At 46.5% G+C, this 15,298-nt stretch overlaps 1 protein-coding gene across 1 annotated transcript; it reads right to left on the bottom strand.

Moving 5' to 3' along the window:
• Positions 1-4,762: 4,762 nt before the first annotated feature.
• Positions 4,763-14,788, bottom strand: LOC135390754 (GTPase HRas). The gene is made up of 9 exons (XM_064620625.1): positions 14,515-14,788; positions 12,907-12,955; positions 12,236-12,264; positions 12,072-12,156; positions 11,502-11,604; positions 10,111-10,150; positions 9,835-9,995; positions 8,309-8,388; positions 4,763-7,241 (listed from the first exon to the last, which is right to left on the bottom strand). The coding sequence occupies exons 1-8, from the start codon at positions 14,543-14,545 to the stop codon at positions 8,314-8,316; spliced, it is 573 nt and encodes a 190-aa protein (XP_064476695.1). The 5' UTR covers positions 14,546-14,788; the 3' UTR covers positions 4,763-7,241; positions 8,309-8,313.
• Between the last annotated feature and the right edge of the window lie 510 nt (positions 14,789-15,298).

Genomic DNA, 15,298 nt, shown 5'->3' with positions numbered 1-15,298 from the left:
GAGAAACGTCATCATGACGTTGGTAGACACACCGAAACCGAAACAGATCGGAAGGGGAGAGTTGGGTGCCACAAATGGGCAATTGTTCGCTGCCTCCTATTGAAAGAAAAGTAGGACCGAAGGTCGCGCCCCTTTCAGAGACCATAGTAATCCCCTCAAGACCGTGGCTTTCGGGCGCGACCTTGTTCGCCACTGGCTTTGAACGTAGTTCAACTCTACCAAACTCGTGGCGCTGTCGAACATTATGACGTCATTTGTTCACAAACAGGTAGAGGTCTATAGGAATGAAAATGCGACTTACTTCGAACACATATGTCGTTTTCGTCATGCATTATCAGGAAATATCGACGCTGGACAGCCTCTTAGATGTGCAATGTCTTGATTCGCGATGCAATGTGGGAATGCTGCCCGGGAACATCCCCACGACGCGGTTCCTTCGGTGAACACCAGGGGGCGACTCCCAAACTTCTGCGCCACGATTTGGAGGAGCGAAAGCCTCCCTTGTTTCGGCGCCTAGACAACACATTCCACAAACAGAAGAGACTAGAGTCACTAAACAAGCATATTTATTGACTGTAAGAGAGACCACACCACACGCACGAATGCAGGGAGGAGGAACGCAAAGGGAGGGTTTTGTGTCAACGTCGACGCGTTAAAGGAGCATTAAAGTGGTATCTAACATGGCAAAAAACTGCTGTCATCTTGTAAAGCAGTATGTGAAAAGCATTTCCACAAAATATTTCTGTCCAAAGTTGTTTCACCACGGTGCAATTAATTTGGAAAATCGCTGCCGCGGTGACAGGCCGGAGCGCTCCAACTGCAGACCACACCCACTCTACTGTGACGTTGGTGGTAGAGAGCCCCTCATTCGTTCGTAGGAAAAATCGTCTGCTACGAACATTGCGAGCTGTTTCCTGTTTACTTCTATTCTTTATGATTTATATCACGCTTTCTAAAAAAAAAACAAAGCATATATGCAGCCTGGGAAAATAAGATTACGATCACAAGAGTAATATATCCGTGGCTTCTGTGCAATCTCAGTATTCACAGTAGCAGAAAGCAAGCGATGGAGGCCAGAGGCGGTATTGTGGCGCCACCTGTTAGCCACTGAACCAACTGCGCGGTGAAAACGGTCGGACTGGCTGCACACTGTCAGGAAGCACGGGGTTTTCGCTGTACAAGCGCAGTTAATTTCGGGCTGCACCACTCGTTCTTCCCGTGGTGTCTGCGGTCCCAAAAAAAATCGTGGTTGTGTCGTGGACAGCCTTCAAACCCTCCGTTTCGGACATCACGTAGCCGGAGAACGCATGGCGTCTCCGAAGCGGTAGCAGACGCTCCGGCCTGCGCGATGTTGCTCACCTCGGTCATGTGATCCCAGGTCCAATGAGGAGCGTCCTTACCACTTGCGTCACATAATGACGCGCGTGGTGGCGCTCATCACGTGCCTATCGTGAAGGCGAAGGAAGGTGTTTCGCGCACGGGAGGTTCGGGGAGCTATTGCAGGCGTCCCAATTTCGCTACGGTTGCACTAACTGTGGGAAAACTGTTTTCGGCCGCCTAACATTCCATACTGACCAAAAACAGAAACAAAGTTGTGGGCCTCTAGACTGCTCTGCTGCTAGACTGCTGTAAAAAAAAAAAAGGAAAAAAGAAAATATCACGCGCACGCAGAAAGAGAGAAGTACTGCAGAGCCCTATACAGGGTACTCTGAGGTACTGGAGCGGAGCGCACCCCCTATAGTGACGCCACTGCTCGTAGGCACTCTTTATACGACAGCTACTAGCGTATTCCGATATGCAGAATTTAATTGTTTTTTTTTTTTAAGTAATGGGTATTAAACACAATCTTCACGCAGAAGCAAGCTGTTCCGATGCACCCATTCGACGCTGTGCATACAATAACGTAAGAACACTAACATACCAGGCTATGCCACTTCAGGGGTGTTGCGTGCAGCAACTGTGGCCATATGGACGGTGTACAGGCGTAGACAGTTAGTGAGAAGATATTAGAAGTTTGAGACAAGGGCAATATAATATAATACAACTTTACTTTTCTTTCACAGAATGGGTTCATTCACGGCGAGCGTCTCGTTTGAGAAGTGTTTGTCAAAGCAATCCACTCTTTTGCACAACTGAAAGCGGAGACTCCTTCGGTGAAACATCCCAATCGTCATCATCACAACAAACTGATGTGATCATCGTCGTACGCATATGCGCTGTCCGCTCGATATAAAAGGGAATAGTCCCCATAATCATCATCGTCGTCCTTCCTGCCGTGCTGGTCTTTATACAGGGTGTCCCACCGAAAAAGGGCCAGGGGCTAAAGAAAAAACGGAGTGCTCTGCACAAATGGAACCAACTGTACGTGCTTGGCAGTTGTGTGGTCTATCCAAAAATATTTTTTCATCGCCCCTCGTCAATTAATTAGCGGTAATTAATTTCCTAAATTTTTAATTATCGGTTTTAGCTCTCAGATGTCAATGAGGAAGTTGTAGTATGTGTCGAAAAAGAAGCAACTGAAGTGGTTCAAGGTTGCTATGGCGTGTGGTTTCGTTTTTTTCCCGGGTTGAAAAATTAGTTTCAGGAGCCGCGCGCACCACAGCTAGAGCGCTCCCCATAATTCGGCCCCCGCCCGCGACGATTGCTGTGCACTCTGATAGGTGTGCCGTGAAACAGGTGAAATATCTTCCTCTTGTGTGACGTGGCCCAAGGATGGTCTCCAAGCGCTAATCTCAAGGTCAATGTACGCCGGAGGGTGCTGGAATCGTCGCGCGCGGGCGCCGAATTATGGGGAGCGCTCTAGCTGTGGTGCGCGCGGCTTCTGAAACTAATTTTTAAACCCGGGAAAGAATGAAACCACACGCCATAGCGACCTCGAACCACTTCAGTTGCGTCTTTTTCGACATGTACTACAACTTCCTCATTGCCGTCCGAGAGCTAAAACCGATAATTAAAGAGTTAGAAAATTAATTACCGCTAATTAATTGACGAGGGGCGATGAAAAAAATATTTTTGGCTAGACCACACAACTGCCAAGCATGTACAGTTGGTTCCACTTGTGTAGAGCACTCCGTTATTTCTTTAGCCCATGGCCCTCTTTTGGTGGGACACCCTGTATACGCGAAAGGAGTTTATGGTTGTTTCTACAATGCTGCCTACAAACTGAAATGAAGCAATAACTGAGCCGGCCGACACCGATCCGTGCATGAGAGGCGAGAACAGGAGGCATAATGACACCCAACACGTCGCGCTTTCCAAAACGAAATCCTCTTGAAGGGCAGTTCTTCCCTCCTCTCGTTATCTTGTTTGTGACGTCCCGACAACACTTTCCTCATTCGGCACAACCTTTCGAGCAATTTCAAATATTGAAGACAAAACTTTTATATTTTAAACGGAGACATTCGAAACTACCCTCCCCGTGAAGCCCTATACCTGATGGCCGAGCGATCTGTTTGGATCATTTGGCCTGGAATGGCCCAGCTGTTGGCAGCCTTTCAACGTTGTGAGGAGTCCGGGCGGGAAGCCCGAGCAAGCAATGGCCGACGGTTGGCAAAAAGTCGCATGCCAGTTGGCCGACGATCCGTCGGCCAGCTAACGATGGCGCAATGTTGCATAGTGCTACGCAGAACGAGGGTTGGCGCCCAGCTGGCGCCAGCGTACAGTCTCAGTGGTGTCACGTGATTGTCTGTATGCCCACATTACAGACACTTCCACTGTTTGCAAACAAATGGCGCCAACTGGAACAGCCATATTCTCATTCAGCCCTAAGGGATCCCTGTGCCTTGAGGGACCCTTCCAGTAGCTTTGGCAATGCATTGGGCACGCGCTCGCTGCGCGTGCAGGAAGCCACGCTGCCAAAGCTCCTGAAAGGGTCCCTGGAAGCGCAGGGATCCCTCAGGCCAGAATGACATTACGACGGGAACACGTAGGGACGGCAAATCCGATTGACGCTAGCTGGCGCACCCTGGCGACGCGGAGCCGGCAAGGGGGTCTTTGCAAACAACCGTCGCAAACCAGAAGACTTACGTGGAGCAGGAGCACATCACCTCCAGTTGGCGCGCGCTGGCGCAGCCTGGCGTCGCGAAAGGAAGACAGTTTGCCATGCTTGGCATTAGGTTGGCAATACACAGGCGGGCCAATGGTTGGCGAGCCGTCGGCGAGAGGGCAGACCAGTACCAAGAAACGAGCTCGTTGGCAAAGCACGGCCCAATCTCGGTATGTCGCTTGGGAGGTGCATTCATTCTCTGTTGCTAGGGGGACAGATACCTGAGCTCATGGAATGGTCACCTACTCTCGGAAAAAAGAACTACGAAATTTTGCGGGTTCTTTCAGAAATTCGTGGGCACGCCACCTTGAGGAGACTTCCTCATTCCATTTCCCTTTCATCATATTAGCGTCAGCAATGGGGTAAAGTGTCGCACCTGGCGAGGTAACACCCCAATCACCCTCATTCACATCATGTGTAGTGAATATTTGAAGAGGTGCAAATATTCAATATTTCAAAGGTGAAATTTAAAAAAAAATATTTTTATCAGTAACAGCACCGTAGCGAGTCTTCTTTTATCTGCATTATGTTACAGACCACAAATACGACCTCTCAGCATCTTGCTTTCATCAGTTTCCCATACTACTCCCAATTTTCCAACACTCTCGGAAGGACACGAAGCGCGCACTTCAACAGACCTTGAACCTCAATGGACCATAACCACCCACATGCTGATCGAATGGAGAATACCGTCTGAACTGCTGAAAAGAAAACAACTTTGATTCCTTTTTTTTTTATTAGGAAAAATTATGCGATATCCAAAAACACTCAAAACAATTATTTCGTTTTTTTGTTTTTTTTTCCTCTCTCTCTCCCCCACGATTCGAAAACGTTCGCGGAGAAGGAAGAGACGAGGGAAACGTTCAGTGCGGAGCTTCTTCGCCATTTCTTCTCCATGATGCTGGGATGTCAACAACAGTAATAAACCAACGACAAAAAAAAAAAATTCAAAAAAATCTACCAAAAACGGATAATGAATGGGACGGGGGAGAAGGGTTGTAGAAGTGAGATTGCATATTGCGAGAGAAGGGCAAAACAGGGAGATTAAACAGCTGGACACACAAAATGAGGAATGGCAGTAGTCTCGGAGGCACGGCCACACGCGGGGCACATCGGGACGGCCCGTTGTCGCTGCCCTACTGGCTCCACCCACAGACTGCAGAATACGAATCACATCCGTGCTGTGAAACTAGAACGTGTTTTGCCAGTCCAGCCACCGATGTCATATTGCCAGTCGCCTTCATAACTGTTTTTCGGTGATATTGATGGGAATCGTTTTCGTACTCTACATGCATTATATCGTGATTGTTGTTACCGTAAAAATAAAGCGTTCTTTCGTGGAAACATCTCCACTAAATTCACTGCAGTCGAAAAGCACGTGCCTGTACGCACGTGGAGCCGTAGCAAATTTAGTTGTCACAACACCTGGTGTCCGACCAGTGGACTGTCCTAGTCGTTCAAGACTAATCTACTAGCGGGACATGTTCCCAGCGCACAAACATGGGTGAAATCTTTTGAGCCTCGCACAATGCCCACAGAAAAAATATGTGCCTGTGAGCTGGAGGGCAATGACTCGCTATCGAGCCAAACGCCGACATCGAAGCATTTCCATGAAACCCCCCCCAGTGTTAATTGAAAATGTTAAAAAATTAATTGAAAGTTAATCGAAAATGTTTAAAAGAAATGTTAAAGCAGCTTAAAATCGAACAGCGGCAACTGGCCGTATGTGCCGAGATATGCCCGGGAAGGCATGTGGCCGTGGTAGAAATCTACCGACGCCCGACGCCACAGAAGGACAACACTGGACAAGCACAGACGAAGGGCAAACGTTATAATAAAGTATCAACTTGAATAAAAAAAAAAAAAAACAATCACCCCCACGTAGATAAACGGCCACGGTGCGGAGCCCACAAACGATTCAGTCTCTCGGCATGTTGTGCATAAGTAGACGGTCCCTGCTCGACCGGAGCCAGAAAATGTAGAAATCGTAGGAAGTGTTTCCCTTTCCTAAAAAAATCAGATTGCAAATACTTCGAAGCACATCGGCATGAATCCTACCGCAGCCTCAAAATGACGAGTAAAGAAAAAAAAAAAGTGCTACCTCGCCACCAACGTCCATCACTACGACGGCGAGAAACTGTGAAAACGGCAACAAAAAAGATAAACAATCTATCGGACGGGCGAGGGCGGTGAGTTCCCGACGCCTCCGCCGCGGTCACAAGAACACAACCAAAAGATAACCGACGTGCGACGCGGTCCGAAAGGGGGGGGCAAAGATGGCTTCCTGCGCAATGTTTTTTAGCTTATCTGTAAAACAGATTAATTAATTAATAATTAATTACTTTGATGATGCAATGAGTGTACGGCGTCTGCAAAGATGGGCCGAAACAAAATGAGCTTCCCCTCTGTCTTTCCTAAAATTCCTCCGCAATACCAGGATGAACTCGGGTGGGGTTTCCCCCATTCATGCAGGAATGCTTAAGTATGGCACGTGTATCGCATCGCGCGGATGATTGCTGCTTCACAACTTTTTTTTAGGGGGGGGGAGTACACACTCGCAATGATGCAACTTCCGTTGATGCCGCGGAGAACGCAGTCCCAAATCAGCATTCGTTAACACCTCCACCAATAACAAAAAGAAATGGGGGAAGGATCTACACAAACCAACCCTCGTAGCAAGATCTCTGGCTTCAGAGGGTTGATGCTCTAATGTAGTGAAAGATTTGTGCAGCGTTGAGAGAAGGGGAGGGAGGGAGGGACGGGTTGGGAAACAAAATGCAACTCAAGCAACACAGGTGGGAGACACGGAAAGATAAGATAAGATAAAGCTAAAGATAAGAAAGGGAGCAACACCAAGCTGGTACAATGCAGTCGCAGACGGCGATGTCGTTCGTTTTTTCCGCACCGAGGGACGGCGGAGAGCTGCGGGTGGCAGCGGCAGAGACGGGACAGAGAGAAAGAGATGAAAGAGAGGAAGGTAAATCCGTAGGATTCTGTTCCAGGCACGAGTCCAGAAAAAGGAATGAGCGGTCCGAGGTTCTGCGACACTTTTCACCAGCAGTCCGAGGGAGTCCTGGTGTCCGACACATTTACAGCGTTGTTCTTCGCCCCCATTGTTGCTTGCCGTCCATTTTGTTTTGTCGTATTTCTTTTTTTTTAGTTTAACTGAGCACACCAGCACTAGCTATGAATCTTCCTGTAATGTACAAACAAGACAGAACCAATCTCAGTTCAAGTTACTCTGAAAGAGCGATACAATGAAAGTGAGACTAAACTGCAAAACCGGCTTCGAAAAAGGAGGATTTGTGACTACGTGAACACACGGAAACTCACGTTTGATGTGAATGTGTAACATGCATGTGAGACAGCAGTAGCAACGTGCACAGAAACCAGAGAGCCAAAGAAGCGACGCTTGATGAGTGCTGGTTAATGCAATGAAGCAGACCATAGAAACATGCAGTGCTCGGCAACGACCGCCGGTAGTAAAAAAAACGGTTTGCTGAAGTAGATCGTTGAGGAATGCTGAAGTTTAAGCACAGTGCAGTATTCTACAGTGAATTATGCGGCAATAGTAGTCTGTGATAATAGTGGATGCAAATTCAGTCACAGGGGATGCTGACAATGACATAACACGTGTACAGTTACAAAATGCAATGCCATTTCCCGGTTTGTTACAATTCAAACGTGTTCACGCATCTCACACAAAGGAATTAAAAGAAGCAAGCAAACCTTAAAAAAAAAACTTGTAGTTTGTACATGCAGAGTTGCTTCGTCAACTATAGGAAATAGTTTCCTGTAGTTTCTACGTCCAAGTACGCGGACGAGGCTGGCAGGGACCCACGCGTGCAAGTGCAACATGCAATACATGTGCTACCTCGTACATACAAGCAGGTACAAGCAGGGTCGTCGTGCAAGCAGATTATAGTGTTTATGAGCACCATGCATCATTCAGCACACTGGCGTAGCCAGAGGGAGGTGTCCTGGGCCTTCAAACCCTCTCCAAATGGTACCTTTGGTAGGGTATTTGGGAGAAGGAACAAGAAGAAATCCTCCTCTCCCATGTGAAGTTCCCCCAGGACCCCTCCCAAGATATTTTTCTGGCTATGCCGCCGATTCAGCACCTACAAAATTCACAAAACAATCCACCGCCACCGGCTGTACGTTCCCAATGCAAAGCATGAGCCAACAAGCAAATGAACTACGATGACAGACATATGAAATGCACAGAACTTACTCACAGTGCAACAGAAACAAGATACTCACAAGATCTATAAGATGAAGCAACGTTTCTTCCTGCCTCCCTCTTTGCGGTGTCGCTTCTTGTCCTTGCCCTTCCACTCCCGCTAGAATGATTAAGGGCAGACGTAAGTGAAGCCCCTAGCTTTCTGCGGCGGAAAATTTACTGTTCCGCAAAGTGGGATTCACAAATCCGCAGGATTCCGCGGGCAGGAGACAACGAGCAAAAACAAAAAGTGCAGCATTCTCCCAAGATCGCACACAGGATCATCCCACGAGCTTTACCGGCCTTCCATAACATTTAAGTGTGCAAGAAAAACTGGACTCAGACTCTGTCAATCTCTCTCCGGCCTTTGCTGTGGTTAAATTTCCCCACATCGCGGCACATTCAGCCTGCTGTGTGCCTGCCACGACCGATTAGATTATAACGACCACGTCTTAGGCACCCCTTCCCCGTGCCGCGTTTGGAAGCTAGCGGTGGCGCCACTCGTCGGCCCACTTATTGCTTCCTCAATTTCTGCAATACTTTATACTATACTATAATACTTTCTGCAGTGCTTCAGCTTTCCTTAGTATTTTTGTACAAGCAGTGGATGTCCTACAAGAGATGCTTCTTTCTAAAGTTGATGATCACCATCATTCTACGCATTTTCGTAGGAGCTGTTGCTGTCGTCTGCTACGGTAGTCGTACGTCTGCTTCTGCGTGTTCAAGATTCAAATTTCCATCGTCCAATCATGATGCAGATCTTGCGTGCCGATGAGTAGCGCCCCTAGGGGATCGTGCAGACGGGCTCCTCATAGGGGTTGCCGATCACGACATGGTCGTCATAATCTAGTAGGTCGTGGTGCCCGCACTATCAGTGGTCTGAGGCACAGCAGTTGGGACTGATCCGGTTTAACCCTCGGAAGTGTAGCAGATGGATTGAGGTGCTCGCGGAATCACGTAATACGTCGAACATTCCGCAAAAAACTGACGATCCCAAGGGAGACAGGAGACACGGCCGACTCCGCGTAATTTTGCGGAACCGCGCGAATTCATGGAAAGCTACGCTCTAAAAACAGAACTTCACCGCATAGCACACTGTGCGCCGACCATTGCCACGAACGATAGGGTTATCGCTCCTGATTCGAAGAGAGAAGGGGGGCGTACGCCTTTTTGTGGCTATTTGGATATACGAAAACTGCCACAAGAAGGCGTACGCCCCCTTCTCTCTTCGAATCGCAAGCGGTAACTTATCATTCGTCTTTTTGTGGCAGTTTTCGTACACCCAAATTGCCACAAAACGGCGTACACCCCCCTCTCTCATCCAATCGCAAGCGGTAACTCTATCATTCGCCTTTTTGCGGCAGTTTTCATATATCCAAATTGCCACAAAAAGGCGTACGCCCCTCTTCTCTCTTCGAATCAGGAGCGATAACCCTATCATTCGTGGCAATGGTTGGCACACAGCGTGCTATGCGGTGAAGTTCTGTTTTTAGAGTGTAGGAGCTCCGGACATAAAAGCCCCCCCCCCCCCAGTTTCAACCGGTTGCGCGAGACAAGCGCCACTCACATCCTTGCGTATCTCTCGGACGAGGGTGTAGAAGGCGTCGTCGACCCCCATGCGAGTTTTGGCACTGGTCTCGATGAAGGGAATGCCGTAGTTGCGTGCCACTTCGCCGGCCTGCTTCATGTCCACCGCTCTCGTTGGCAGGTCGCACTTGTTGCCCACCACTGCAGAAATTGGATAACGAGATTGCTTTTTTGTACGAGCCGACTCGATATGATACGGTTATTAAAACGTCACACGTATCCAAACTAAAGTTGTGCTTTAGAATGCCGTACTTACAAACCATGGGAACGTCGTCTGCATCTTTCACTCTCTTTATCTGCAATGTAATTTTGCTGCATTAAATACGCGTCGTAATGTGATGGTGTCACGCTTTATAATTAGAGCCTCAAGTTTTTGGGAAATATTTTTTTCTAAATTCGGGGGGGTAAAAAATCGGGTAAATCAATGTGTGCTCTAAATTCGTGCGAATTCGGGCGAATCAGTTACTCAAACAAACTGTACTGGTTTGGTACAAACTGTGATGTAACTGCATTTGGCGTTAAACAAGTTGGTGTGCCTTCCTACACACGTCTAAGTGACGGCAATTTTTGCTGAGTAAAAATCGGGTTTCACCCCTAAAGCGGCAACCTTCAATTCGGGGTGTAAATTCGGGGAAGAATCAGGTTAAACCCTAAAGCTACAGGCTCCATTTATAACCCGGGGCAACATTCTGTCATAGGACACAATGTCCTGAGTCTTACGCGATTTCAAATAGCAGCACTCTACGTAAGCTTTCCAGCACGGAACAGAATGTGGTACAGCTCCCGTCAACCTTAATAATAACACTGAAAAAAAAAAAAATTAGTCTCATTTCCGAGCGCGATAACATCCACCCTGGTGGCACTGTGGGAATGTTAAGTGAACAAGATCCTCGCGTTAAATTAACGTAATAACTTTGTTCGATTAAGATTTCCTCGTAGCCCCGAGGGTTGGTGTAATCGCGCTCGAGAACGAGACCATATTTTTTTTGTGTGTGTTATTATTAAGGTTGATGTGAGCTGTACATACCAGAAACAAACCTCAATTCGTCTCTTTTTTTCCCCGCATTTGTCATGTTTTGCCAGGCATCATTGATCGCTCTCACAGAATGCTATTTTGTGCCACCTACATGGAATACAGAAACCGACACTGTAGATTTTTGTTTAAGTTTAATTTGTACAAGCTTTCGCGTGGAGGTCCACGCTTAAGCTTGTACAAATTAAACTTAAACAAAAATCTTCAGTGTCGGTTTCTGTATTTTGTTTATGTGATCTACAGGACTTGACTCCCCTCTTCGTATACGCTTCCACCTACATGGAGCGTAAATTACTACCGTTGCCAAGTAATGATCGCTCACACGAATCGCATCACATGATCACATCACATTGAGGTGCACATGCCGGCACAGGAGCTGAGCTGCAAACGACTACAGCTCATCACGTTAAGTACACGAGAGGTTTGTGTCTGTCTGTGCTTCAGGCTTACGTGTCTTTCATCATCCCTAATTGCGGTCTGCCTCAACCCATTCTCGTTGTTTACGTTGTTCGCTATACTGCATCTCCTCGGAATTTATTTCTACCGTACACAAGCAAGTGCGCGCCCTTGTACTAGTATTGCATTTACAGGAGGCAGAACAGGTCGCGCCTCACCTGTTCTCTGTACATACTGATGTCTTCGAATGACTTGCTGTTGTTCACTGCGAACACAAGGAGGAAACCTTCCCCAGTTCTCATGTACTGGTCGCGCATTGCACTGCAACAAGAAGGTAACGTCAGCACACGAAACGTCAGCCTTCTAGGAACACTGCAGAAAGCGTCCCATTGCTGTACCCTCCAACCACAAGCAGAAACTAAACAATCAAATCAAATCATTCAATCAAATTCAATCAAATCGTTCAAATCGCTCAACCAAATATTCATTCCTACAGTGAAGGTGCAACCTATTATTGTGTGGAAACTTAAAAAGGCACCGACATAAACACTGGCATATTGCACATGCAATCCGCACATACGTATTTACGTGGCATCTTAAATACGTGATAACTGATACATGCTCCGGCACATTGTTGGATACTGTTGATTGTGACAGCCTCAAGTTGAGTTCATTCGGTGTCGCTTGCTTCAAATTGCACTCCGATATTTAATCTTAAATAATACTGTCCAAATGACTAAACACAAATACTGCAAAAAGATGCAACCCTAAGCACAAGGGATCCTAACCTATATTCTTCTTGACCTGCGGTGTCAAGTATGTCGAGCAAACACGTTTCGCCGTCGATGACGACTTGCTTGCGATAGGAGTCCTCTGCAAGACATGAGAAACAATGTCATGAGCAACTGCAAAGTGCTGCAAACTGCAGTCATAACAAGGAACTGAAGCTTACCGATGGTTGGATCATATTCATCCACGAAGCTGGAAGAGTACAAAACGAGAGGGTTGTTACGAGGCATTACAATTACAATCCCCTCCCATCATTTGAATGCTTACGTGCAGTACAAATGCTCTGATAAGATAAAAGATCGTCTACAGATAAGATATATTTCGTTAGAGATTAATAACAGAACCCTACGACCTACTAGATTATACCGACAATCTGATAACCGGCAACTCCTATGCAGGAGCTTGTCCACACGATCTGCTAGGAGTGCTACGCATTGGCCCGCGAGATCTCCATCGTGATTGGACAATGGAAATTTGAATTTTCAATGCGGAGGAGGCGGACATACAACAAACCGCAGCAAACGACGGCAGCAGCTCCTACGAAAGAGCATAGAATGATGATGATGATCAATTTTAGCAAGAAGCATCCCCTATGGGACATCCACCACTTGTACAAATACTAGGTAAAAATAAAAAGGTAGCTAGGTAAAGGTAAAGATACTAGGTGAACTGAAATACAAGTTGCTGTAGAAATTGAGGAAGCATAATGATGAGCAAGTAGTTAGCGTCCAAATGCGGCTCTGAGAAGGGGTGCTAGTGGTATGGTCGCTATAATCTAGAAGGCCGTGGTGTACTGTTGTTGCTGCATTTATAAGATTATCAAATCATACTTACTGGTTCTGTATTAATTGGATGGTCAAGGCACTCTTCCCAACACCTCCAGCTGGAACAGGAAAAGATAGCCTCAACTGCCACAAATGATTTTATCGGATGTAGTTCCATATCAGGGCCACTCGTTTTAATGATAGAAGATTAACACAAAGAATATATGTTTTGACCTCAAACAGGAACAAATAACATGAGAAATTAAACAAGAATGAGCATTGTATAAGGTTTGAAACGTATAAAAATTAAATTTTATCGCCGGTTTACTGAGGTTCCCAGGACCCAACCAGTGGCAGAGTCCCATGCCTGCACTGCCTAGTATTTTATCAAAAGCCAAATCCATCTGCCCTTATATACACCTACTAAATTTGATCATTTTTTTCACGTTTTTTTATTTTTATTTTTTTTACTTGACCTGTGTGGCATGCATGGAGTATCTGTTTTATTTGGAAAAGCAAAGAAGAGATCGTGAGGCACGTCATGGGCTCTACAGCATTCTGCGTCATCGGTACAAATCTCGGCGATGCTCGTTTTATCTTATCCCGACAACATGCCCATCCCAAAGAATGGAGAAAATGAATATGAGGAGGAAAGAATGTTTTCTACCACCAGCTACTTCCGTAGCTGTTGTGGGTAGTCATTAAACCCGGCAACGAAGCGGAGACATTGCAAGAAAAAGGAAATCAACCCACTCATACACGCACTTCTGTTGAATGAATCACGATTTTCAAGGCAACGTCAGCGGCAACACGCTACGCGCTTCGCCTTGAAGCAAAACAAAAAGTGTTCTGTGACAAGAAATGATGAGAGATTGCACTTTTTCGTCATCATTGTTTTGCACATCTCGGAGCAATGGTGTACAAAAATACACGCAGTGCAGTCCGTGAAATTGTAGGAATAGCACCTCACCAGTTTGACGTCTGTCGTCTGCGATTGTCATAGACTTCGCAAGATAAAAAAAGCAGGCGTGTTTGTGACACAAATTTTTTTTCTGGTGTTTTTTAAATGTCAATTTTTTTTTTCTTTGGGTTATCAAAAATATGGGCAATCTACATGTCGCATGCGTTGCAGCATCTCATGCAAGAAACCGGACAACAGCGGTTGCCGAAGAAACGCTTTCACCTTCTCCCGTCTTTTTTCGGCGAACAAGTAACAACGACAAAATAAAAACAAACCCGCACGAGGACGAGGGTGACGAGGGGACGGCGTTATAATGGAGAAGTGCATCACGGATTAAAAACATAACACAAGAAGAAAAAAAAAGGATGGGGAGACAATGGATGAAACCAGCCGAATGCAAAGTGAAAATAAGTGTTCAGCTAAACTATGCGCTGCCATACGGTCAGAATTGATACACGCAATATTCTCAGCATTACAAAGAAGGATTTGCCGCTACTGACACAATACATGCGTGAGAGTGGGATATCTGCAGAGCAAAGAGAGCAGACGGCGACCACTGCTTAGGCCTAATTCTAACCCTAAACCGCATAAAAAGCACCGATGTCGTGAATTCGCCCTGCGTTTGCCCACCTTGGAAGTCTGAGTTCTAGGTCCGATACAAATGCTGTCGGTGCACTTTTCTTTTCTGAGCTTTGGTACATAGAAAATCCGACTTACCGCCGACTACCACCAGTTTATATTCCGTCATTGTAGGATGGGGGGCACCACTCCTCTTGGGTGAGGAGCACTACAAGTCCTACGCTGCGGGTCGACGTCCAGGGTCTCAAGGTCAGTTCACTGTTGCGCTTTCCGTATCCGCGTGCACCTTCAAAACACATGCGCGTCCGCACTTGTACTTCTCACAGCACCTGTTGTAGTGTTTGTAGCCTGCGACAATGGGATCAAACAAAACGGCAACCAGCCACCATGCGCAAGTTGCAGCTGTTCGCCACTTGATGGCGCCATGGTAGCGCTAAGTGGGTGGGCTGGGAAACGAGAAAGTGAAGAAACTGGTTGTAGGCGGGCAATTCGAATGTTTAGGAATGTTCGGTATTCTGCAACTCTATTTTAGGGACGAATTCAGTAATTTTTCCTGCTACTTCACACACAACCAGTAAGCGTTGGACTGACTGGCGTCTAACTTTTCTCTAGATTTCTTTTCTAAGACTTTCTAATACTTTTCTAAGATTTACATTCCGTTTCATACAAATTGCCGCAAATGAGTGTAGGGCATAGATGCAAACTATCTGGTGGACGAATTTCATATCGTGAAAAGCCTAAGTCTGTGCACTACTAGAGGGACAGGACGAAAACACGACTCAAGTTGCCACTTTTTATTCAGCACGTTATTCCTTTCCCTGTATTGTAACTGCTTCCAGGCAACAGCAAAGGTAGTTGACACTTCTTCGAAGACGCTGAGCTCAACTTCACGACAGCTTTTTATCCGTTTTATTGGAGACAG

This window comes from Ornithodoros turicata, chromosome 4 (genome assembly GCF_037126465.1).
Source record: "Ornithodoros turicata isolate Travis chromosome 4, ASM3712646v1, whole genome shotgun sequence".
Lineage (NCBI taxonomy): Eukaryota > Metazoa > Arthropoda > Arachnida > Ixodida > Argasidae > Ornithodoros > Ornithodoros turicata.
This window is presented reverse-complemented; position numbering and strand designations above follow the sequence as displayed.